The 23,291-nt window shown below is 34.1% G+C and overlaps 4 protein-coding genes and 2 long non-coding RNA genes across 20 annotated transcripts; 3 read left to right on the top strand and 3 right to left on the bottom strand.

Annotated features, from left to right (window-relative positions):
* Positions 1-239: 239 nt before the first annotated feature.
* On the bottom strand, positions 240-6,164 carry LOC122526371. Of its 5 annotated transcripts, none has more exons than XM_043649777.1 (6): positions 5,348-5,383; positions 4,783-4,843; positions 1,854-1,991; positions 871-1,319; positions 510-675; positions 240-395 (listed from the first exon to the last, which is right to left on the bottom strand). In XM_043649777.1, the coding sequence occupies exons 2-6, from the start codon at positions 4,792-4,794 to the stop codon at positions 291-293; spliced, it is 870 nt and encodes a 289-aa protein (XP_043505712.1). In that variant the 5' UTR covers positions 4,795-4,843; positions 5,348-5,383; the 3' UTR covers positions 240-290. The 5 variants fall into 5 exon arrangements, with proteins under 5 accessions (XP_043505712.1, XP_043505704.1, XP_043505688.1 ...); XM_043649769.1 differs by lacking the exon at positions 5,348-5,383 and adding an exon at positions 5,134-5,331; XM_043649753.1 differs by lacking the exon at positions 4,783-4,843 and having other exon boundaries at positions 5,348-6,164.
* A 510-nt stretch (positions 6,165-6,674) lies between these two features.
* LOC122526500 lies at positions 6,675-10,020 on the bottom strand. The gene is made up of 3 exons (XR_006306083.1): positions 9,780-10,020; positions 6,891-7,110; positions 6,675-6,818 (listed from the first exon to the last, which is right to left on the bottom strand). It is a non-coding gene; the product is annotated as an uncharacterized LOC122526500 (long non-coding RNA).
* LOC122526248 lies at positions 6,816-10,822 on the top strand. 5 transcript variants are annotated; one of them, XM_043649550.1, is made up of 10 exons: positions 6,816-6,965; positions 7,592-8,444; positions 8,527-8,775; positions 8,838-9,111; positions 9,201-9,499; positions 9,570-9,713; positions 9,805-10,048; positions 10,138-10,280; positions 10,352-10,487; positions 10,603-10,822. In XM_043649550.1, exons 2-10 carry the CDS (start codon positions 7,602-7,604, stop codon positions 10,782-10,784), a joined length of 2,514 nt encoding a protein of 837 aa, XP_043505485.1. In that variant the 5' UTR covers positions 6,816-6,965; positions 7,592-7,601; the 3' UTR covers positions 10,785-10,822. The 5 variants fall into 5 exon arrangements, with proteins under 5 accessions (XP_043505485.1, XP_043505477.1, XP_043505502.1 ...); XM_043649542.1 differs by having other exon boundaries at positions 7,587-8,444; XM_043649567.1 differs by lacking the exon at positions 6,816-6,965 and adding an exon at positions 7,058-7,368.
* A 180-nt stretch (positions 10,823-11,002) lies between these two features.
* LOC122526503 lies at positions 11,003-11,899 on the top strand. The gene is made up of 2 exons (XR_006306088.1): positions 11,003-11,227; positions 11,575-11,899. It is a non-coding gene; the product is annotated as an uncharacterized LOC122526503 (long non-coding RNA).
* A 62-nt stretch (positions 11,900-11,961) lies between these two features.
* Positions 11,962-14,623, bottom strand: LOC122526402 (nucleic acid dioxygenase ALKBH1). Of its 5 annotated transcripts, none has more exons than XM_043649810.1 (5): positions 14,391-14,623; positions 13,394-14,322; positions 13,201-13,303; positions 12,988-13,141; positions 11,962-12,927 (listed from the first exon to the last, which is right to left on the bottom strand). In XM_043649810.1, the coding sequence occupies exons 2-5, from the start codon at positions 13,484-13,486 to the stop codon at positions 12,366-12,368; spliced, it is 912 nt and encodes a 303-aa protein (XP_043505745.1). In that variant the 5' UTR covers positions 13,487-14,322; positions 14,391-14,623; the 3' UTR covers positions 11,962-12,365. The 5 variants fall into 5 exon arrangements, with proteins under 5 accessions (XP_043505745.1, XP_043505739.1, XP_043505734.1 ...); XM_043649804.1 differs by having other exon boundaries at positions 13,394-14,299; positions 14,391-14,475; XM_043649799.1 differs by having other exon boundaries at positions 13,394-13,619; positions 13,955-14,439.
* Positions 14,624-15,184: 561 nt separating this feature from the next.
* On the top strand, positions 15,185-22,957 carry LOC122526433 (activating transcription factor 3-like). 3 transcript variants are annotated; one of them, XM_043649840.1, is made up of 5 exons: positions 15,185-15,273; positions 17,332-17,415; positions 21,573-21,831; positions 21,977-22,122; positions 22,299-22,957. In XM_043649840.1, the coding sequence occupies exons 3-5, from the start codon at positions 21,594-21,596 to the stop codon at positions 22,734-22,736; spliced, it is 822 nt and encodes a 273-aa protein (XP_043505775.1). In that variant the 5' UTR covers positions 15,185-15,273; positions 17,332-17,415; positions 21,573-21,593; the 3' UTR covers positions 22,737-22,957. The 3 variants fall into 3 exon arrangements, with proteins under 3 accessions (XP_043505775.1, XP_043505784.1, XP_043505770.1); XM_043649835.1 differs by lacking the exon at positions 15,185-15,273 and adding an exon at positions 16,564-16,659; XM_043649849.1 differs by lacking the exon at positions 17,332-17,415 and having other exon boundaries at positions 15,187-15,273.
* The last annotated feature ends 334 nt before the right edge of the window (positions 22,958-23,291 follow it).

Raw genomic sequence — 23,291 nt, 5'->3', positions numbered from 1 at the left:
TACAAAAATGTTATAATATCCGTGTGAGCAACATTTACACCACAATCTACGAGTATATATGTATATATATACGTAGAAATTTATTATTCAAGTCTTAATGCTTCAATAAATATTTGTTTATAACTTATTACTTGATGATACGTAGAAAATGTATATATATATATAAATTTTACGTATCTAAATATTATATTTATATATATGAAGAAAGACTAAATAATAGATTTATCAAATGTACGTAACAAATTGGACAGAAAAGAAATTTTCGAAAAAAGTTAACGATAAACCTTTTCTCAAAAAACACTATCGTTTTCGTGATTATTTTCATTGGATTCTTTTTTTGCTGCTATAAGATTTTCCCATTGAGCGATGAGAGTGCTTCGACGCCGTGGATTCGGCTAAAAATAATTTCACTTGAAACACCAATTAAACTCTTGCCACTCTTCTCTTACTTCTGATTCCATGAACGATTAATCGATTACATTTTTAAGTAAAAAGAAATGATATTTTACCTTGTGTTTGGCTTTACTTTCTCTTTCTATTTCATCTTCGTTTAACGTATTAGATGATGCTCCGCTTCTTAAAGAGCCGGTGCCATCGTAAATATCGGAATCGTTATCGTTACCGATATCCAAGAGATTTGGTTGAGATTTTGCTAGCATTTGAGAACGCATTAATCTAGAAACAAATTTCAAGAAATTTCTACATTCATTTGTTCATATTATAATTGTACATTATACACAAATTATGTACAATATATTATATACAATATATTATATATAAGAAACAAGACAACAACAAAATAAAGCATATTTTTGCGTAGATTGCTTTTTCTCTTATTGTTATTAATAACAATTATGACTGTTCGCTTACCTAAGTTCATTTTCTCGTTCCTTCATCTCGTGCAATTCTTTTTGAATTTTTTCTTCAACAGGTACGTAACCCTTCCTAACAGGAGGTTTTTTAGGTTCATCATCTGGTTCAAGTTGTATCTTCAAACTGCGATTAAAAGCTTTTACGCTTATAGGATTAAGTGCAATAGTAGGTACAGTGGTAGACGAAGTTATAAGATCATTAGGCGTTGTGTTAGACTTATAAATCTTTCCCCTAGTTGCTAAGAACCTATGCATCAATCCTTTCTGGCTAGGTGCTGTAGCGAAACGTAAAGGTCTTGCTGTCGAATTAGAAGATGTTATACCGTTCGTCATTTTTGGTAGAGTAGATTGCGTCGAAGGGACAAGACTAACAGCTTCGAGAATCTGTGGCGTTGACGTTGCCCTCTTCAATTTACTCGATGCCAAAGCTTGCGGCATGCGTCTCACCTAAATTCATATCAATGTGCACACTTTAAAATCATTTTCTTACGCTTTCATTCGCGTGCTACCCACGCGTTTGTTAAATACTCCATAGTCTTACAATTATAACTGATTGTGAGTTAATCTAATAAGTTTATTGCACGAATTAACTCTCGAAGATTCGTTAGTTCTGTTCTACTTGTTAAACTCGTAAAGATTTATCTATCCTTTAACAGCTGGATGACTTTATTTAAATATAAGCAAATTACATTTGTCTATCGTAATATTAAAATGTATACTTTTGAATAATTAATAACGCATACGATATTAAACGTGGACTGAAATTCCAATGAAAAATGTAATTTAAGTGCTTGTGATTCTTGTATTAGGAAGAAAGCACGTATAAAGTGTGCAAAGGATGCACAATTTGGATCCTTATAAGTATCACCCGACCGACGTGCTCACTTTCCTTCGACGTTGCGCGACCTTGAGCTCGAGCACCTTCGTATGCACCAAGATATTTCTTTCTTTCTCTCTCTTTCTCTCTTACAATATACCCACCTTGGAATCCACCGTCTCGTGCGACGTGGTTTTAATGCTACCCACGTTTCGTAGCTCGTGCTCCCTCTCTGTGACCTCTTCGATCTCCTTTTGTATTCTGTCCGTTGCCTTTTTTAACTGTTCCAATCTATGCTCCGCCTAAAAAAACAAGATCAACTTTGTTACATTATTATTTTTATCTTTTTACATGTTTTACATTTGAAATAAATTCCTTAAGAAAATTATTGCTTATTTAGTTTTAGTTTCTCCGATTATTCCTGTATTTTTTCTTGTAATATTAAATCAATGATTTATCCCGTGACCTTTGGCTTTTTTAAGAAAAGCAAAGAGAACAAAGAAAAGAAAGATAACGGCGAAATACTTGGAATACCAAACGATCATAGTGTGCTACCGATCTCGATGCTAACGGGAAGTGAATTCCAAAAAACAGGTTGTAATCTCAATACTAATATGATCGAACTTGATCATCCAGCTTTTTCTCTCTCCTCGTTGTACTTAAGAAGTAAAAACTTGGTCAAATGATATTGATCTTACAATTAGATTAAATCTTTGTATCATCAAAAACACGTGTTTTCCTGTATGATTCAAATCTATGAATCATTTCGAATATTTCGCATCGACCTATCGATCTATTGATCTTTCGATCTTTCTTCATTTCTTAATACTTTGTTTCTTTTTTTGTTGTTATTTAAACCGAACTTACTTTAAATGCTCTCGTAATCATAGGTGAGAATAACAATACGATTTGGTTGTCGACGTATAAATATAAAAAAACAAGAACCGAAAACGAATAACTTCGGTGTAGGAAGTCAAATATTTATCCAAGTAGTAAGTTCCTCTTTCTATTCTATTCTACTGTACTCTAGGCAAGCAGCTGCACTCGAGCGGCACTCAGGAATGCCGCTCGCAGAAAACTAACAGCAATTGCTGTGCTTCGATGTAACATGCCGGTTAAACCGTAAGCCGGTTGGTTAGTTGCTTCCTTTCTAAAAAAAATGGGCCACGGATCTTCCTGACTTGTCTCGTTGCCTCCTTTCCGACAGTTTCCGATCGAGAAAATCCATTTTTCATTCATTCGATTCATTTTTTCACGACTTCAATGACGATACAAAATCAACTGCATTCGCAATGCAATTTTGTTGATTTTTCTTTGGCTCATTTGTAACTAACAATAGACAATATATAGACTATATACAAAAGAAACGTTTAATTTTATCGCGTGAATAATATGGCTATGAAATAATTGTAGTAATATAATTATGTTTAATGAATACTTCAAACGATCTTACGTGTAATATTTTTTTACTGACTGCTATAAAATTCTCAGCTCGCATCTCGTTACTTATGTTAGTCCAACCAATTAAGAAAGTTTGAAAAAAAGATGAATTGTATGATCTCTATACATTTTTCTTTCGTTACAAATTCAAATCTACGTAAATGTAAAACATGCATGTATGTCGTTATATTGAAGAACAAAATTTGATGAGGGAGATTAGGGATCTGTGTATAATGATTGGACAAAAGTATCACAGATGTTTCTCGATGTAATAGTATACTTGTCTTCACAGAAACATCTGTTGCTTTGGAAATAAGTGTTCTGTCGAAGATTCGTTTATGAAATTCTCCTAGATATATATATATGTACTTGGTGTACTAAATAACTATCTTATACATTTTATTAACAATTGATAAAGAGAGAATTTAAATAGATCGCGAAATCGAAAAGAGAAAGGATGAGAATTTCTCCCTACAAATCATTCATTTCTTTTCTCTTTCTTATAAGCAATAAATATTCTCAATATGAATAATTCGAATTTTATTACAGAACAGATATTGCAGTACAAATTACTCGTAGCCTTTTCTTTTAATAAGAATTATTTTATCGAGTGTGAATTATTTAACAATTTCTAGCCAATTAATTTAAAAAGTTACCCGACTACTTTTCATCAAATGCCAATATCTATGTCGCTTTACTAAAAAAAATAACAACATTGATATACTTGAAAAACGTTTTTGCGATAATACTTAAGTATGACGCGTATATTTGTAATTATAATTTTTTACTATCGATATAAATATTTCAACGTTTTTATATTTCAGAAAAAGAGAGAGAGAGAGAGAGAGTTTACCTCATATTTAAATGATATTATCGTTGTAATTAATATTATAGTTGTGATATTATTTTACTATTAATTTCCGTTATCATGAGATAATTATTCTTTTGTTAGAATAATAAATATTAATTATGGTCGTATTATTACGATTTACAGCGTTATGTATGTCTACAAATATGTTATATAGTAAATGCAGGTAAATACACGTGTAATAAATTGGATGATTACATCTCAACGGGAATAGATCCTGTGTAGGAAACGTAACCATTCCTAGAAAATGTACTTCTTTTCTTTTTTTATACCTATATATACATGTATATATATATATGTATATATACATGCACGAATAAATGTGTTTAATACACAGATGTACGATGACGCAAGTATGATCTTATATACGTGATTTTACTCATAATTTTCAACGATACACTCTTATGCACTACATCAACGTTATCTTTATCAAATATTTATCTTTACAGCGAAACGAATTTTATTTCTATATACGTTTTACTTATTTATTATTTATAAAATTAATAAGTAAAAAAAAAAGGAAGGAAGTATATTTAATACGAATAAGAAAAGAGAAAAGAAAAAAAGGAAAACTTGCACATAATTCTATATGTTCGCAATGACAAGTGCAGTTTTATCTTCGATTCGCTATCAACCAAAAAAAATGTTTTTTTAAGTCAAGGCGTAGAGTCAACGTATAATTTAACGATTACGATGTAAAGATAGTAAGAGGACGACGTAAAAATGTAAACAGTAAGAAATGTAAAAATAAAAATATATATGTATACTGGGGTATTTAGACGTACCTCCATTTTCATTGTTGCTGTTAATGAGGCTTCGCCCAAACGATCAGGTAGAAACTAGAACCTTTATCAGAATTGTCGTCTGATATAGAACACGTAGATTGTCAAAAAAAAATGTATTTCAACTCTTTTATCAGATCGCAAGTGGTTGTATGCGACGACGCCTCTTGCGATTATCATACCGCACAATTACACCTATATGGCGCGACTAAAATTTTAAAGTTTTCAAAGGCGGGATAATTAAACATTTTTAATCATTTCTATATATGCGCCTATGCGTATACATATGCGTATGCGTATATGTATGCGTGGATTCACGTGGATCAAGAATATACCGGAACGTTATTGACTTACCAAATCGATCGAGATCTATCTCTACGATCGTAACGAAAATAAATGACTCCTATCTATGCTAAGTATCGATCATTTTCACTTGTCCTATCGTCGTTGTATTAACTTATATCACGTAGTCGACGTTTATTCGCGTCAAGAAATCGAACGATACGCGTAACGACGCGAGGTTATCGTCAAGCCTCGACCGATCTCTGTACTCTGGCTGCCATTTTACCTGCGTGACCTTGTTCTCGATCCGTTCTCCAAACAAAAGCAACACAGGGTCGAAGGCGGACCACATCGCGTATATAAGACATAAACGATTATTTCATTTTATTCACAGTTTTCGATATTTTACAGAAATTTGAATACAACGGAAAAAGAAAAAATGCTTTCGTCTTTAGTTATTCAAACTTCGCACGTTTTTGGTACGATTATTGAAAAATAAATTTTAATACCGTGATTTTCTCTTCGAGTTTTCTCGAAAAATCAAATGTCTATTATTTTAAGTAAATGATTTATATAGAAAATAATAGTTATTTTGTTACTAATATTGCTGACAAAATTTTGTCTACCTCAATTTATTTAAATTTTAATTATAAGTGCCTATTATAATTAGAGACATATTTCTCAAAGAATACTCGCAACGCCATCTCCCCTGTACTACCATAAGCTTCATTTGAAATCTTTGAAAAATGGAAACTGTAGCTGTTCTGTATGTTGTCCACACTTTGCTTCAAAAACTAAGAGACATAGCTGGAGACTTACTCTTCATTATTATATATTTAACAAATAATTATATAGTATAGTTAAAAATGCATGAAATTTTTATTGATTAATTTTTACATATATGGGGAGCATATGCGCATTGGCGTACAATAAATAATGCTTGTATTCAGATTTATTGGGACTTTTGTTTAAATCGTATCATACATTGCATAAATAACGATTTTTAATAAATGTATAGATATAAAAAAAAGAAGAAGAAACTTCTACTAGTAAATCTACTACGATGTTTACTAAATGCTGCTACAAAAGGATTAATTATCCTTTTATTCAAGTATTTGAACCTCCACGGAGACGCAAGACTAAATGTAAAGTAGATTCCTTCTGAATATTGTAATCCGAAAGAGTCCTCCCATCTTCCAACTGTTTGCCAGCAAAAATAAGTCTTTGTTGATCAGGAGGAATGCCTTCTTTATCTTGTATTTTAGCCTTGACATTTTCTATCGTGTCAGATGCTTCAACCTCTAACGTAATAGTCTTCCCAGTGAGAGTTTTTACAAAAATCTGCATTTTTGCAAGAAGACTGTGTAATTAGGTCAGAATCAATTTTTTTATTAATATTTTTTCGTCTAAAAATAAAAGAAAATTATGAATTATTTTTGACAAGGATAAAAATTACTTATAAGTATTATTGATTATGACAAACGGAAGATGAATATGGTGTTTATTATTGTTGTATCGAGACCAACAATGAATGATGATGAAAAGATATTACATATGCAATTGTCTAGATAATATGTATAGCGAATAATCATTAAAAAATCAAAATGACTTACCCGATACAATAAACAATTGTTATTAAATACCAGAGAAATCAAACAACTCGAACAAAAGGATGAGTAGCTAAGGACACCGCTACGTCAAACTATTCTCTATTATAACATATACCAGCGGCATCTATACGGTTTGTTAAGATGGCGCTATAATCAGAGAAATGATGGGGGTTCGTCAGAGTAAATACAATCGCGTTGCTCGTCTTCGTAAATACGTACTGTGATTTGTTTGAGGAAGTATCGGGATGAAAATTTCCTTCGATCGGTAGCTGTTTTATTTGGCAGTTGAACGAGGTATAATGTTTAACATTAATTTATTCTATACGATATTGTATATTTTGTCAAAGTCCTCCTCGTCCGAGGATTAGCAAACTTGTGCGTATATATGTTCCTTACGATCAGCTGACTTCCGGAAGTAATATGTGTATATAAGGAGGAGCTGTAATTAAAAAGAGGATGAATCCTTTAAGGGAGTTATAGTATTTTAACGAAAAAATAGAAATTGACTTAAATATTAAGAAGTTATATAATCTATTGGACGATATATATATAGTTTTAAGTAGTCTTTTATCATTTCCAAACGAAATAACGTCAAAGCACTTGTTTAATCATTGAATTAGGGTAAATTGTAGGGACGTAAAGGTTCGAAGGTCCGTAAATCGGTAGATTAGTAGGTTGAATCATCTTGTATAGACAGGCATGTATTTTGTATCATTCGGTGAATGAAATAGTTTTTTCGTTTCATATGAATTAGTAATATGCACTATAGTAAGTAAATGAACAATTTAATCGAACGTAATTACGTTTAGTTAATTAATAACGCCTAGCTATGATGTGTAATATATTTGTTTGTACAAATCTATGCTAGGAGTAAATTTGATCACACTTTAGTAATTATCTGTTGTCATTTGTAAGCACAGACAATACAATATGAATTCCAAAGAAGATGGAAAGAGACAGGGAAAATCTGAAACAAGATTGGATGGTGGCTTACAAAAGAATGATAACCAAACAACTGAACAAGGAAATAAGTTATCCAAAGCAACTAAAATACAAAATAAAATGTCTGACGAGCAGCTGAAATTGAATAATAATGTTAGTGAGAGTGATGCAAAGAGTGTATTACCTTCCAAATCTTCTATGGTGGTTTCTAATGGAGCACGATCGATGGAAGCTACTACATCAGGTTGCAGTCATTCATTGGAACAAGTTACTATTTCTGACACACCAAACGCAAGTTCATCTTCCACTTTTGTAAATACTACAAGTGTCATATCACATAATGCAAATACTAATTCTGCAAGTCAATTGAAGCATAAGACTGTTGTAAATGCAAATACTCTTAACTTGCCTAAGCCTCAAATGCACCTAAATTTATCTTCCGGTCAGTTGAATTGTCACCTGACTAATACGGTTACACCAGTTTCTTATAGTTCTATCAATGCATCTAATACTAATGCATATTCGAATACATCTATATCGAATTCGTCCACTGTCTCTCAGCATTTATCTGGTAGTAGATCAAACGATGATACAGATATGAAAAATAATGTCGATTACGCTTCGGAAATAGAAAAATGTCCTTCTAAAGTTTCCTGCAGTTCAGATTCCAGTCCGGAAGGTGATCAGATGCGTACCTCAAAATCTTATACATCTGCTAGTGTATTAAATAATATTGGAGGGAGTATAGGTTCGACTAGTCAAGGAACTTGTTTTCTAAGACCTAATATCAATGGAAATAGAGAAGTTGCCGGACCAAGTGGTTTACAAAGAGTAAGTATTTATACTTACTTGTATGAAAAAATATTTAAAAAATTTCTGCAATTGTACTAAATCGTAGTTATGTTCTACCTAGTGTTTTCAAAAAGATATAATTGACAGAAGAGATTCTAGTTCCGGAAATGAAGGAGATATGTCAGATGGAGAAGATTATTGTATTTATACATATAAAGGAAATGACAATATAGTTAATCTAGATCAAAAAGAGGAAGTCAATCGAGCCCAAGTTGTAGAACATGAAGTAGGACAGTGTCACAGTGGTAGGTCTAGTCCAGAAATGGACTTTTTAGAAATGGACTTTGATCCTGGACCTTCTTGCGAGCAGGTAATTAATTTAAATGTCAAGGAGAACTAGTTGATTTTATATTAACATATTCTTTAATATAGGATACAGGAGATAGCGATTTGGCTTCTATAAATGAAGACATACAAAATATAACATTAGATAATGCAGAGGCAGATCCTGTTTTAAATGATTTGAGTAGTGGTAAAGTTGTATCTAGACAAGGAACAACAACTGTGCCTCAACATAATCCTCAAACTGGACAAAATGTTAGCCACACGGTTACTCAACAATGTTCCAATAATCGATCAACCAGCGAGCAAAGCTCCAAACAAACTTATTCATCTCCTTGGATGCCGAGTACTAGTAGTGGATCTGGTAAGTCAATAAGAACGACTTAACGAATTTTATTTTGCAATTGATACTAGAATGCGTAAATTAATATCTAATTAATCTAATTGATTCAGGGTGCCATTCTAATCTTCATGGAAGGACAGAATCAATTGGATTTCATAGGAATTTAGGATGTCCTTTGCGCGAATCTTATGGATATCATAATACAAGCGGTGACTTAATATCTCCTGGAGATAATCGAGATTCTGACTCTGAATTATGGGCAGAAACCTCTACTGTATCCATGCCAGGAAATTCGAATTTAAATTCAAGAAAAGTGAATCTCAGCTCTACACTTTATCATCGAATGATGGCCAAAAAATTAATGCTTAATAAACAAACTGCTTTTAATCAGAGTGGCGATTCGAACTTGGTTTGTGGAATATTATTGTTGTTCAAAATATATATATATTCCATATATATATATTAAATAATACTTTTAGGAAAATGAATTATGTAATGAGCAAATTGATGGACTTCCACCAGTTGAAAAAATCATGTTGTGGACTGAACAAGAAGCTACAGTTAAACAAGTCACTCAAATTGCAACTTCTGCATGTGGTGCTACTTCTGCCATCAATGCTTTGGTAATTTATATCTACAAATAATATTTAACTACAAGCATCTAAATGTTATTGTTTTTAATCACTTACAAATGTTTTTAAATTTCATTTTTAGTTGGCTTTGGGTATTTCTTTTTCTGTAGAGGTATTGTTGAAAGCTGTAGGTACTAGATTAAGAGATCTTGGTTCACCACTTCCACAATATCTAATGAGTAGATCGTTGGCTGGTGCAACTCATAAAGACATTGCAAGAGGAATATCTTTATCAACAAGTGGAGCAGTCATCACAAAATTCTTTTCCTTTTATCCTGAAAGAAAGGTTTCACTTTCTCATTGGCTGCATTACTGGATTTCTAAAGGTGCAAGATTTGTATTAACATTAGATACGTGTATATATATATATATATATAATTTTTGAATGATTAAAAATTCAAATATTCATTTTTAGGAGCTGCTCCTATAGCTACATTAAATTTACAACATTGTGGCGAAGGTACTAATATTCCGGATGCATGGCATCATCAAATGATATTTGGCGTAGGGCAAGCAGGGATATATTTAACAAACCCTCTACAATGTTTACCTGAACAAGTTTGTATTAACAAAGTTCAAATTTGAAACTTAATCAATCGTAAATATATAATTATTTTATTTATTTTCAGCTTGTTTGGCATCAGCTCGTTAGTCCTAGCGTTTTATTAGTGAGGCGGGCTGATGTTTTGGCACGTTGGAATGCAAATACTGATTTAACACTTCTTGCAAAGATGGACCAGAAATGGAGGAAGCTTAATGTTCTGGGTGAGTTTATATTTATATCTCCTTGTTATTTATTTTGATTTTTGTATGCAAATTAAAAACGTGATATATACTTGCAAAATTTCTTTTTCTTTTTTCTTCTTTTTTTTAATAACAGGACAAGTTGTAAATATGATACGAGAAGCAATGAATCAGGGACAACATCCTAATGTTACAACTATTGGTACAACTCATATTCGTATACCTGCATCTTACCAAGCAGGCATTACATTAGTTATGTGTGCTGATTCTGCAGCTGCTACTGAACTGTTACATGCTGAACAATTACCATTACTCTAGTCTTGTTGATCAAAATTAATAAAACCAGGCTGCCCTCATTTACTTGTAATAAATTTCATTAGCAGGCTGGTCCGCACAATGTTATTTACAATAGTTAATTTACTGTTTAAGCAGTTTGTGTCGCTGACCTAAAAAAAGAAATGATTTACATTTTTGACATAAGAAATATTTGTATTCACAGAGAGTATATTATCAATTAAAATATATTTCAACAGAATTTTCATTTTCTATGAAGTTGTATTTTTTGATTTTCAAGAGAAAACAAAATTATAAATGAAAAGCTATTGAAATTATGAATGATATAAGAATGTTTTAAATTTATCAGAACTAAAATCTCTCTTGGAATTAATATAAACTTATATATATTTAAAGAACTTTGAACCATTTATTGATTAAGGATGTTCAGTGTCGGTACGTAGGGATCGCGTTTAACGTCTTGATGGGTAAGTACCAACTATCGCCCACTACTGATTGCTATCTGAAACGCCTTAAGTAGATATATACTTCTTTTATATAAATATATTTTCTATTGTCAAAATTGTATTTTATGTTTTATCTATTTACACATATACATGTATATATAATATTTTACATAGCCCATCCGGATTTTGTTGAGTTACAAAATTTTAAGTATAATTTCTAAGTCGAGTAACGTAACTGAAACTTTTACAAATTCTTTTGCACTTAAAAATATGACGTTAACAGAATTGAAAAATTCTTTTGAAAGACGATTGACAATAGAGAATCGCAATTTTCATATACAAGAGGATAAATCGAATAATTTTTTCAGGTTAGATCTAAATACCGTTCATTCAAAAAATATACAACAAAACTGGAGACCAGGAACAATTAGAAACGCATGCGACGAAATACTCGCGCGAATGAATAAAACTTTTTATTCGATCTAAGCCGTACATTTATCATCTATAAAATTGAATATATGAATTGGCACAAAAACTAATATTTCAACAGATTAATAATAACTACAATTTCCTTAAAGTTCAATGTATTTTCATGAAATAGATACATTGAAAAAAGAATTGAACATTTAAAAACTTTCGAGAGGTTTGTAATTATGCAAATCTGTTATTATAAATTATATATTTGTTAGAGAACGAAGATTTGTCGTTTACAGTGAATTTAGAAAAAAAGAAGAAACAGAAATGATAATTCATGCTCCAGATATTTCAAAAAATTTTATTTTGGACACAGCAGTACACGATGCTACTAGTATATTACTCAAACCGTATTTGACTTCAAGTGTTTCTTTATCATCCTTAACAAATATTCATATTCATGCAAAAGATAGTGAATTGATAAATTCAAAGCAGAACCGTATAAAAATATCTCAATCTTTTCTTACAAGAATGGCGACAATAGCATGGCATTTTTTGGACATTTCAGTTATTTTTTGCGCAACTACAGGTCAAGATAAAGACAGCAATTATTAAAATAATATTATATAGACTTAAATTTTGATATTATATTAGCTATATTTACAAGGTAAAACAAATATACACTTTTGTATAAACTTTTTTACACCCTATGCATTATTTACATTAATACAATTGCCATTATAATTTAAGATAAAGTCAATTGATTAGCTTTCAATACTTGTCTTACGTTTATGTTTATTCTAGCTTCGACTAGATATTTTTTAGCACAAATCCAGTCATTTTCATTAATCTCCGTTTCATTTGTATCCCAAGGACACAATTGAGATGATAGAATTTTAGGTACTCCATGATATCTCAAGCGTGAACTACCAGCCATTACTAATATGTCACCACTTCGTAGAAATAGAGCATCTGCTGGATTTTCTTGGGAAAGACCACCTATCAAAAATATAGCAGTCTGTCCAAAACTAATGGAAAAGAGTGGTGCTTCTATGTTTGGCTCGGAGCAATCTGTATGTCCTGCTAATGTAGAATTCATTCGATAATAATTAATTATAGCTGCTTCCGCTTTAAATTTCGGAAAATTTAATACTCTAGCCAAAAATTGCGTTAATTCGATAAGTTCAATAGGCATGGGTGTTTTAGAATTTTCAGAATATACTTTTGTGTCCCAATCATGATGGTATCCTAGCGTTGCCCATCGTAACTTTGGGAGCAAATTTGCTGCTCTATTATTATTATTGGATCTAAAAGAGGAAAAAAGAAAAACTAATTTGTCTAGAATATAATCATGAGTATTTCCTTACCGGAAACATATGTCCCACCAAGTTTCATCATTACTTAAAATATTATGAGCATCTAAATTTAATTTATTTGGTTTCCTTGAATAATCCCTTAAACACTTTATGATCCAGTAATGATGACCATTTGTTGTAAATGGATTTTGAATAAAAATAAGTCCTGCGAGTGTTAAAAGAGATTAGATTAAACTAAAGAAAAAATACATGGTGATATTTTACCTGGAATATTTAACAACTCATAAATTTTCCAATCCTTTGAACATTTTAATCCAAATTTCTTTCCACACGTGTCACTTATAAAATGTGCTTTAATGTTTTTAACCTAAAGATAAACATAAACATACACACATGTATATTGGCAAATTAATAGATTTTAGATTGGTAAATTGGTAGATTAGTAAATTATACATACTTTACTAATATCTGGACAATTAAAGTCAATCACATTTGTTAAATCAGGCAATGGATTTCGACTTTTATAATATTTAAAAGTATCTTTGAACATGTTTACTAACCACGGTGGCTACCATATTTTATTAATTCATAACAGCTCACCAGATGTCACTTTATTTGACATCCAAATTTTGACAGTACATACACACAATTAAATTTATTCTGATTACATACGTATGTAACTACTACAAGAGGATAAATAATAATCAAAATAATTATAATTTAATTGAATAATTTAAAGACGATTTAGGAGTTTATATATCGTATTTTATAATTTAGTCTATATATTTTGTTGTCCTACTTTGTTACGTTTTCTAACAACATTTGGCATTTTGATTTTCGCGGTTACTTATATAACAGTATATACATATACGAAAAATGTATTGAATTTAGGTTACAAGAACAAGAATGAAATGATTTTGAAAGATTAAATAACAAGAAGGATAATACCAGTTATATTAATGACTAAGGACGGTAAAATGTATTCGATCGTGTACACAACACGTGCAGTGTTCATTACCATTACTCCATTCACTTTGCATATCTTCATCATTTGTAGGATCAAAACGAGATTATGTCGAGAAAGCGTGAGTTTCCCTCGTAATTATTTATATTTTTTCATTTTATCTCTCATCTATGCGTTTGTCCCTTGGTAATCATCCATGACTAATTTTAGCATGTAATTTTCATATAATAGTTAGTCCGTGGAAATAGCGTGATTTCATACGACAGAAAAGAGGCACGGCGTTCAGCCTCAAGGCTTTTCGAAAGCTCCGCGTAAATTAATAGCACAGCATGCCGTACGGCGCGTTAATGCTCCTTTCATTACTATTACCAATGCGATCCATAAATAGTGTTTATTCACCTGAAATTCGATCGACCATTCACCTATTAAAAAGATGTAAACTAATCTATTTTTTCTCAGGTCTTCGTTGCAACAACTATTTGTTATTAACCTTGACACTAACTGATCTCTAACGATCAAGTGTGAAGTGTTTCTCGAGTAGTCACACTTATATTAGTGATTTATTAACATCTAGCGACAAGTATCAAGAAGTAACGTATTTATTCTAGAATCATCTGACAGAGAAAAGTCTTGTTGTCATATAACGAAAGAAAGGATTAGGAAAAGGATTCGATCGAAAGAAAAGGAGAAGCAAAGAGAAAGGGAGAAGGAGAGGATAAGAGGGAATAAGAGAGAAGAAGAAATAAAAAGAAAGAAAAAGAAAGAAGCAGAAAGAAACAGAAAGAAACAGAAAGAAACAGAAAGACAGATTCAGGCGCGAAGAAAATCGAGTCGCGCCCAAAGACGATGCGCGACTGACTGCGTGCGTCGTTCGCGATCTCGGTCGTGTTTGCGACTTCGACCAATTGCAATGGTCAGTCGTTTTCGATCACGTCACCGCGGACCAATAAGAATCGCGGCAAGTGACAGCATCTGCTAAAAATAACTCTGATATATCTAGGCCGGTCGCGAGCGCGAATAATCCACAGTCGTGCGTCGGCAGCCGACGAAGGCGGATGTTTTGTATGAGCGTGCGTACGTGCGTGCGTGCATGCGTACGTGCGTGCGTCTAAATCGCGTCTAATCTTTTCTTACATATTTTTTTCTTTTCTTTTCTTGATTTTATTTTTCTTTATTACCCTTAGCCGTTTCGTGCATCTTCTGTAGAGAGTGTATTTTACATGTGTCGTATTTGTTTTTTTTTTTTTATTTTACGTCTGCTGTATTGAAAAAACATCGACGTCGATCGTCGACGTTTATCGTCAACGGTATCATCCTCTCGTCGTTTCTACCCACCACTACTTTGATGTATTTTTCTACCGAGCAGAAAGAAGGTAGGATATAACCTCCTTCGCATGTCAAATTTCTGTTTATTTTTTTTCTTTAACGTCGATGCACGTGTTTCCCTCCCCCCTCCACTCTCCACCTGCGCACGCGATAAATCTCGCGATTGGTAGCCAGGAAACGCGTTTATAGGTCGAGACTTGGTCGATGGTTTGATTCTAAACAATGAACCAATCAAAAGAGAAATATTAATGTTTCTATTAAGATTATTCAAATGATATTTGTTCTTTGATATTGTCATTAATATATATATTCAATAATTTATTTAGTTGTAGTTGCTTTTAATCTTTAACGTCATTGCTGAAAAAGCATGGAGTTTGCTTCTTCGCTTCTTTTATCTTCTAATGCATATTCATTTTAATTATTCTAATAAATAACACGTATATACGCGCTTCTTTGAAATCTAATCTCAAAGTTTATTCATAAATAAATGTACGCGAACACCACGCGGAAACAAAAGAGATCTATACAATAGGTTTCGGTAATTATTTAAGCAATCTTGTATCCTGTTCAATTTTCGAGAGAGGGAGAGAGAGAAAGAAAGATAAATAGTTTCTATGAGAATAGACTGAGAAGGGTGTTCATAATAGTAAATTCATGAATATGAATGTACAATGTCTATTTACTTTAAAAGTTTCCTATGTATTACTTCGTCGATGAGCGAGGTGTTTAGACGAGCGCGGCAAATGCATTCGTGTTTTTAATTTACCTTTTTAAAAATCGAATTTAAAGGGAGAACTCTGGCAACGAGTATAAAGAAGATAATTACTCCGAAAGTAATGGTACATTATTAACGGTATTATTACGTAACGAGTTGGAAGAAACATAATTAAAATGAAAAGAAAAATGATAATCTTTTCTAAGGGGATTTGTAATAAATGTAACGACCGAGGCAATATATATAATCTTATCTTTCTCTTTCTCACAAAATAATCGGATCGAAAGGTTTTACAATTAGTCTTATCGATGAAGTCAATGGGAATAGTAGATTTTTTTAGACGGTAGAATAGATCCTTTTGACGGCCGTGAACTTGGTGACATTTCGTCGTTCACAACGATCGATCGTCAATGGCGCGTCGCGACGGCGTCGTTTTCAAGTGTTCAAGCACAAAATATACGCGTTTTTAATTGGTTTAAAAGGAACGAATGGAACCTAACTATTTTAACGATACGTAGATTCAAATGCATGTCCTATATATGCATAGAATATATATATATATATATTGTAAATGCACTACGCTCTTCTCGCGGAAGGTCAATGGAGATATGGAAAAAGATAAAAATCACAAAAGAAGCGGATACGTATCGTCCCTCGAATCGACTCGGATTTCGTCGTTTCTCATTCTTCTTTTTCTTTGTAGACAAAAATGTGAGAGGTACGTTTTTACCTATATAACTAATATATACATACGACACATGAGCGTAGTGGTCGCCGATTTATCGGCACCCAGGATACGAATAACCTTCTTACAGCTGACTTTACGAGAGATGATATAACTGGATTTACAAGTCGCGTGTCCTCTCTCCTTCTATTCCTTTCGTTTAAGTAAGAGAGAAAGAGTAAGAGTTAAAATAGAAAGGAAGAAAGAGAGAGAGAGAGAGAAAGAGTTCATTATTGTTCAAGGGCGTCAATGTACCGATTGAATTTAAAATGCTAATGCATCGCGTACAATTGATGGCGTGTGCGTGTGCAAGTTTTTTTTTTTCTTTAGAGAGAAAAAGATGAATTCCAGATTAATTGGATGTGCACGTACGTTCGCTTTTTGGACTTTACGTGTTAGCGAAGGAAAAACGAGCGTGCATAGGTTTATATCAAGGCGCGATACGTTATCGCGAAAACGTTATCGATATGACACTACGGTAATTACGATTTTATCCTGCACTACGAAGCTTGTATGCGTGTTACGTAACATAATAGACTTTCGAAGGATGCACCCAAGTGTTTGCGATCATTCTAACACGCGTCCTCGCGTTTATTGGTATTACAAATTTCGCGCCATTTCGACAATTGATAAGGCTTACAAAAGTTCTTTTTCTTTTTTTTACAGCGCGATCCTCCTCTCTATTATGAATTTCAAAGAAAATAACAAGAGGAACTCTACAATTGTAGCTCTAAACGATTTGACTATTTCGTAAGTAACGAATTCATTTACATTCTGTTCACTTATATATATATATATACAATTAGTATCTATCCATGTGCATGCACACACATGAATATTTGCGAGAGAGTTTATGCGTTTTCGATTTCTTCCAAGAGTTTCAAAGAGATGCGGATTTAGCAAAAGCTTAGAAACATTCTCCTTTTAGTTTATGAGGACGGAATGGCATGCGAGTCGCCTTTATTATTCTCGATCTATAATTGCATCGGCAAATGCATATAATAGAATGACAAGGAAAACGGTTAAAGGACCAGCTAATTCAACATGAAAACTTGACTTTAACATTGAATTTTTCCTATTCTTTATAAAGAATAATATATGTATTTAAAAAGACACACAGAAATGCGTGAACGCCTTCTCCTGGTATTATGCAATCTTGTGTTGTTTCTCGCGTGCGCACGGTTGGGATTCCTAAGAGACACGATCGCACGTGCTTAGCGATTATAAACCTCTTGGTTTATTTCGATCGACAATTTTTTCCTATTTTTTTTTTTTTTTTTTTTTCTTTTTTTTTTATATTCAATTTTATACAACCAAAACTAGTATTAGCGTACGAACAACGTATTTTGCATCCTAAAAGAAAATAGCCAAAGATTAGATTTTTATCATTTTGCAAATATTCGTCATTACTCATGGGACTAGGAAGCAAATAAAGGTATATAAATCAATCATTCAGTTCAACGGAAGTTTGACTAATACCAATTGTTTAACAATGTTTTTCACTTTGACGTATGCCGCTTTTCTAAAAAAGGAAAAACAAAGAGTTAGGGTTGACGTATAATTCGTATAATGAATGTGAAAAATTGCGTTCTTAGTAATCGCGATATATACGTAGATATTTACATAAACATTGTTTCATTTTTGTTCGAAGCACAATATAGAAGAAATTACATAGATAGACGTTTGAAGCGAGTCGAAGAGGCACATCTCGCCAAAATTCTCGACATCCTCTTTCATTATTTTTCTCTTCTTTTTTTTTATCTCTTTTATTTTCCTTTTTCTCCGAGACCTGTCCTCTTCAAGGCTATGAAAGCATCAATCTTTATTAATCGACTAGCATCTTCGTTATTATTCCAGTTGCTTTGGAAAAATGTCTTCTATTTCAAAAGCGTTTATCTATACGCCGCCTACGCAATTTTGTTCTTCGGTATAGTTTCGAAAGGAGAAAAATAAAAATCGATTTGGTCCTCGCAACGATGGCTATCGCAATCATAAAATGTAGCTCGTAAAGTAACGCGCGTGAATTTAGTTTCAAAGTCAGAAGGAAAGAAGGAAGGAAAAGGAAAGAAAGCGGGTCTTACAGGTTTTAGACACTTTTGCCTTTCTCACGATATGTTTCTCGTTAAAACTACGAGAAGAGTTTTGCGAAGGCGTTTGATATGGAGTCATGATGTTTGTAGGAATTAGGACGCCTACGTTTATGTCGGCAACCGTGCCGAAAAAGCACGATAAAAGCTTCCTTGCCAGATGGTCATCGCTTGCGCAAGCTCTCCCTTCCTTCCCCCTTCCTCTTTTTCCCCCTAACCCCTTTCTATCGCACAACTTTTACTCGCTGGCAATATGTACGAGATTTAGGGTGAGAAGAATCATAGCACATGCTGCTAAATAGTATAAGACATGTGACACCATGGAATATAAGCCAAAAGTTTGTTCGTTAGACGATATTTCGAAACTTTTTAAGCCTACTTTCTTTTCGGATTACATAAATTGTTTTCTCGATATCGACGAGATATAAATATAATTGTGCTGTTATTATTATTTTGATTATTCGAAGCTTGCATTCTCTCTCTCTCTCTCTCTCTATCTCTCTATGTATACTTATAACAGCGAGCGAGTTTAGTCGTAGTTCCGAGAACTCCTCTTTAGAAGATCGACTCTCGCGAAGCGATATCTCCCTATCCTGTGTTTAATTTCACCGATATCGATATGACGAGGAGAAACGTGCTTGCTCCGACTAGAACCCTTTTGCTAACGCATCGAAAAAAAACATCTCCGATCTAATGGAATCAAATGCAACGTAACGTTTTTAGATATCATTTAGAAATAATAGATTTTTTGTGTGTGTCTTTATAGGAGAGTTAAAAGATTTATCCGTTCAATCGATTTGGAAAGAAGAAGAAGGAGCACGAAAGAGTCGGAAGTGCGTGTATTCTTAGACGCCTACGCTCTTCTCGACGCACCTTGGCGCAAAATAAGCCAGCCAATCGGCATTTATAATTTCTAAGCCAGCAACAGTGTCTGTGTACTCGTTTCTTCTTCTCGGTGTATCGAAAGAGATCTCTGTAAGATGAAAAAACAATCCTCGATCCGCGCTAGCAAATTCGACGATCATTTGTAGGAAGCACGTATTTGTACGGATTTGTTGTTGGTGGTGGTGGTGGTGGTGGTCGGTCATTCGATACAATCGAAAGCTCCGTTTCGAAGGCTCTCGCCAAGGGATCACCCGAATACCGAAGCGTTCCGACCGTACGTCAAAATCAAACGATTTCTATTTATAAGTTTGACGGCGAGCAAAGCCAGCAATATCTTCGATCGGACACCTGTTCGTTCTTTCGTTCGTTCGTTCCTTCGTTTCTTTGGATATATCTTCCGAAGCTTTTTTTTTTTTCTTTTTTTTTCAAAATAACTTGCTGGATATTAATATTGTATTAAATTAGAAACAATTTTTGATCGCTGCAACCAAGGAAAGAAAAGAACAGAACAGATTGGCGACTTGGGTGGGCGGACTAAAAGCTTGTCAATGGCTGTCAACAAATTTCTCTCGGAAAGTTCTGCGTTGTGATACCTTTGAAGACAAATATTGGAGTCTCGTTATCTCTAGGCGTGTCACGCGCAAACGCGCGCACACGCACACACACATTGGCGTGTCTCTATTTCAATCGACAAATCTTGCAAGTCTCCCGAAGAAAAATCATTTCGTAGATCGTCGTCGCATCTTTGCTTTTCGAATGTTTCTTTGGTCCGTGCTTGTTGCTAAAGAGGATGGAGAGAGGAAAGAGGGGAAAGAAGAGGCTTGTTTGAGAGGCTTCTTCTATCTCTTTCTCTTTCTCTTTTCTCGGTTCCTGTTTCTTTTTCTGCCGCGAGTATATCCATTTACGACATTCGCCAGAAGTTTCTTCGGTTCCTTCGGTTCCTTCGAGTATGCGTGCGAACGTTTCGTAAGAATTTTATATCGTTCCGTATTCGGAGCCTAATGCCCTTGCAACTCTCCTTCTCCTTCTTCGTCTTCTTCTCCTCCTTCACCTCCTTCACCTTCGCCACCTCCACCAGCAGCACCTTCTTTTGCTCCTTCTTCTCTGCCATTTACGGTTCCTCCTCCGCTCTTACTTCGACTTTTTATTTCTTTTATTCTTATTCTTATTTCTCGTGGAGGGGGGGTGGGGAGGAGGAAGAGAAGGAGGACCGTTCGAGTTAAAGAAATGAAAATAAAAAAAGGCCGACTTCCTCGAGACGAACTCGTCTCTTTGGGACCCCAGAAAGAGAGTCAGTCTCTCTTGTTAAAATACAACAAAGGTTTCTCTGCTAGCGAGAGATTTACCTACTGACCTATATATCGTGTTTAGGTGTTCTACGTGATGTATCTTACCTTAGTAATACATTATTTTCCTTCGATCGATATTCGATACATGCATTTCTACATGATTTTTGTTGTCATTATCTTATTCAACGAAATAAAGAGAAAGAATGAATGCCTGATTGGAGAATCAATTAGTCCCATGCTTTTCTTTGGAGTTTGCTTAAACGGCGCGATCTCTCGACTTGTTCTCTTTTTAAAATTACCTAAACCGCAATCAAGGATGTTGCTCCATTATCAAATGTTTCTGGAATTCCCATACCGGAAGATGACTGAAATCATTTTGCTTGAATAATGTGCATTTTTTTTATTAACACATCGTATGCCAGCTAACGTAATTTTACGTTTTTCGTAGACTGTCACATTTATGTTACTAGGCGACGCTTTTCATTAGACTAAACTCACGCGAGATTCGCGAATAAACGGGCACTGCACGCGCAAGTCCACGGCGAAGTTATCCTCATGTAAAAACCGACCTTTCTTTTTTTATTTGCTATATAATTAGGTATATAGTATAATAATTGACAGTAACATCAATTATTTGTTGTTTCAGATTAGATGATAAAAATCTATCATGTACAATTTAAACGTGAACGTGAATCCTAGTCCAGCGGCTGCCGCGGGTCTTCTCGGTGTCGCGGCGGCCGAGGTCACTCCGAGGACACCGGAAATCGTAAACTCTTTGATCGCCATGACCAATCCCTTCGAGGACTATGCCAACGAGAAAAGCAGGGATCGTACCGATTCGACTAGCAGCGGCGAACCGAGTCCGCCAAGCGTCCAACACACTTGTAGTCAGCTTATCAAAGAAGGTTCCTTTATTTTATTATAAGTCATATCGATCTATTGGCATTGCAGCCCAGAATACTAGTAATCGATCGGTCCAATTTCTTTTGCTGAATTTTGCGAAATAACATTCGTATCGGCCCCTATTATATCGGAATTGTACGTTGACAGGCCTGAAATTGACGCTACAAACTAAAAGACGAGCAAACGGAAGTGGGGACGAGGGGAAGAAGAGGACTAAAAGGGAGGATGGTAGCGCGGACGACGAGGAGGAGGACGACGGGAGCAACAATAACAACAACAACAATCGGGGTGGAGTAAGAACAAAAATCGCATACTGTTAGCTCGTTAAAACGATAAAAACAGTCGCGACTGTAATTCGCTACCTCATCGATCATCATCAAAAGAGAGAAAGAGGAAATACGCGAAGCGCGAGATTTTGCTTGTCTCTATTATCTTTCGCCTATCTCAGTCTCCGTTAAACGTCTTACAGTTGACACCAGAGGACGAGGAGAGACGACGGAGGAGACGAGAGAGGAACAAAATAGCAGCTACCAAATGTCGGCTGAAGAAACGAGAGAAGACGGTGATTCTGGTCCAAGAATCGGAGACCTTAGAAACGCAAAATCACGACCTCAAATCACAGATCCAGGAGTTGGAGATGCAAAGGCGTAGGTTGGTCGATATGCTCAGTTTACATGGACCAACTTGCTTGAAACAAGGTGGTGCTACAGATACCTCTTATCAGCAATACGCCGACCCATTGCATCTACCGAGTTACCAGGACAACTTTGTTCAACCACCACCAGCCTTGAATCAACCTGAAAACTGTGTAACGGATTATCCTGTCAAAATCGAGGAATACGAAGGTGATTTCTATCGGCAGGGAAGTCCTTACGTACCAACCACTGATTCTGGTTGCACCGTTTAGCTTTAACTTAATCTTTACGGTTTTTCTGAGAGAAGATTATCGATGAATCTGTTTGATCTTGATCAATAGTGGAAAGACTACATATGCATTCCACACATACAAACATAATTATAACGAAGAACGATAATTAGACTAGTTTTGGAATTTGTCTCAAAGGATTTCTGTTGGTCATGTTTATTTAACCCTTCCATGCATTTATTTAGTTGGTTTATTTTCAAAAAGAAAAAAAAAACATATTATATCGACTAGTTGAAATGATGGACAAATTTTATATAATGTTAACGCGTTATTATTAGTGCATTTAAGGGTTAAAAGTAATTAAATCGAGCAGACTCTAATTAATCTTCTCTCATTTTCGTGACAAGTCCTTAGCTCGTAAGTTTATACATATTTTATTATCTGTGTAAAACGCGAACAATTTTTTGTCTTTCCTTCTTTTTTTAGCTTTACATTTTCCACTTCTCTTACACGTCTGTCTTCCCTCATTTACATTTCCTCTTTTCTTATTTTTTTTTTCCCCCTTTTGCTCGTAATGTTCGATAGAGAACGCTCGAA

The sequence above is a fragment of the Polistes fuscatus genome, unplaced genomic scaffold, assembly GCF_010416935.1.
Source record: "Polistes fuscatus isolate 324 unplaced genomic scaffold, CU_Pfus_HIC Scaffold1, whole genome shotgun sequence".
In the NCBI taxonomy this organism is placed as follows: Eukaryota; Metazoa; Arthropoda; class Insecta; order Hymenoptera; family Vespidae; genus Polistes; species Polistes fuscatus.
The sequence above is the reverse complement of the archived record's forward strand: the minus strand, read 5'-3'. Positions and strand labels throughout refer to the sequence as shown.

What these genes read in the sequence shown, in the direction of transcription:
- LOC122526402 (XM_043649810.1), bottom strand. Translation starts at nt 13,486, where the DNA reads ATGTTCAAAGATACTTTTAAATATTATAAAAGTCGAAATCCATTGCCT. An exon ending in TGAGTTGTTAAATATTCCAG is followed by an intron (nt 13,142 to 13,200) that starts GTAAAATATCAC and finishes TAACACTCGCAG; the next exon opens with GACTTATTTTTATTCAAAAT. An exon ending in TGGTGGGACATATGTTTCCG is followed by an intron (nt 12,928 to 12,987) that starts GTAAGGAAATAC and finishes TTCCTCTTTTAG; the next exon opens with ATCCAATAATAATAATAGAG.
- LOC122526433 (XM_043649840.1), top strand. Translation starts at nt 21,594, where the DNA reads ATGTACAATTTAAACGTGAACGTGAATCCTAGTCCAGCGGCTGCCGCG. An exon ending in TAGTCAGCTTATCAAAGAAG is followed by an intron (nt 21,832 to 21,976) that starts GTTCCTTTATTT and finishes GTACGTTGACAG; the next exon opens with GCCTGAAATTGACGCTACAA. An exon ending in ACAACAACAATCGGGGTGGA is followed by an intron (nt 22,123 to 22,298) that starts GTAAGAACAAAA and finishes AACGTCTTACAG; the next exon opens with TTGACACCAGAGGACGAGGA.
- LOC122526248 (XM_043649550.1), top strand. Translation starts at nt 7,602, where the DNA reads ATGAATTCCAAAGAAGATGGAAAGAGACAGGGAAAATCTGAAACAAGA. An exon ending in AGAGTGGCGATTCGAACTTG is followed by an intron (nt 9,500 to 9,569) that starts GTTTGTGGAATA and finishes TAATACTTTTAG; the next exon opens with GAAAATGAATTATGTAATGA. An exon ending in CTTCTGCCATCAATGCTTTG is followed by an intron (nt 9,714 to 9,804) that starts GTAATTTATATC and finishes TTTCATTTTTAG; the next exon opens with TTGGCTTTGGGTATTTCTTT.
- LOC122526371 (XM_043649753.1), bottom strand. Translation starts at nt 5,413, where the DNA reads ATGTGGTCCGCCTTCGACCCTGTGTTGCTTTTGTTTGGAGAACGGATC. An exon ending in ACGAGACGGTGGATTCCAAG is followed by an intron (nt 1,320 to 1,853) that starts GTGGGTATATTG and finishes ATATGAATTTAG; the next exon opens with GTGAGACGCATGCCGCAAGC. An exon ending in AAAGTAAAGCCAAACACAAG is followed by an intron (nt 396 to 509) that starts GTAAAATATCAT and finishes AATTATTTTTAG; the next exon opens with CCGAATCCACGGCGTCGAAG.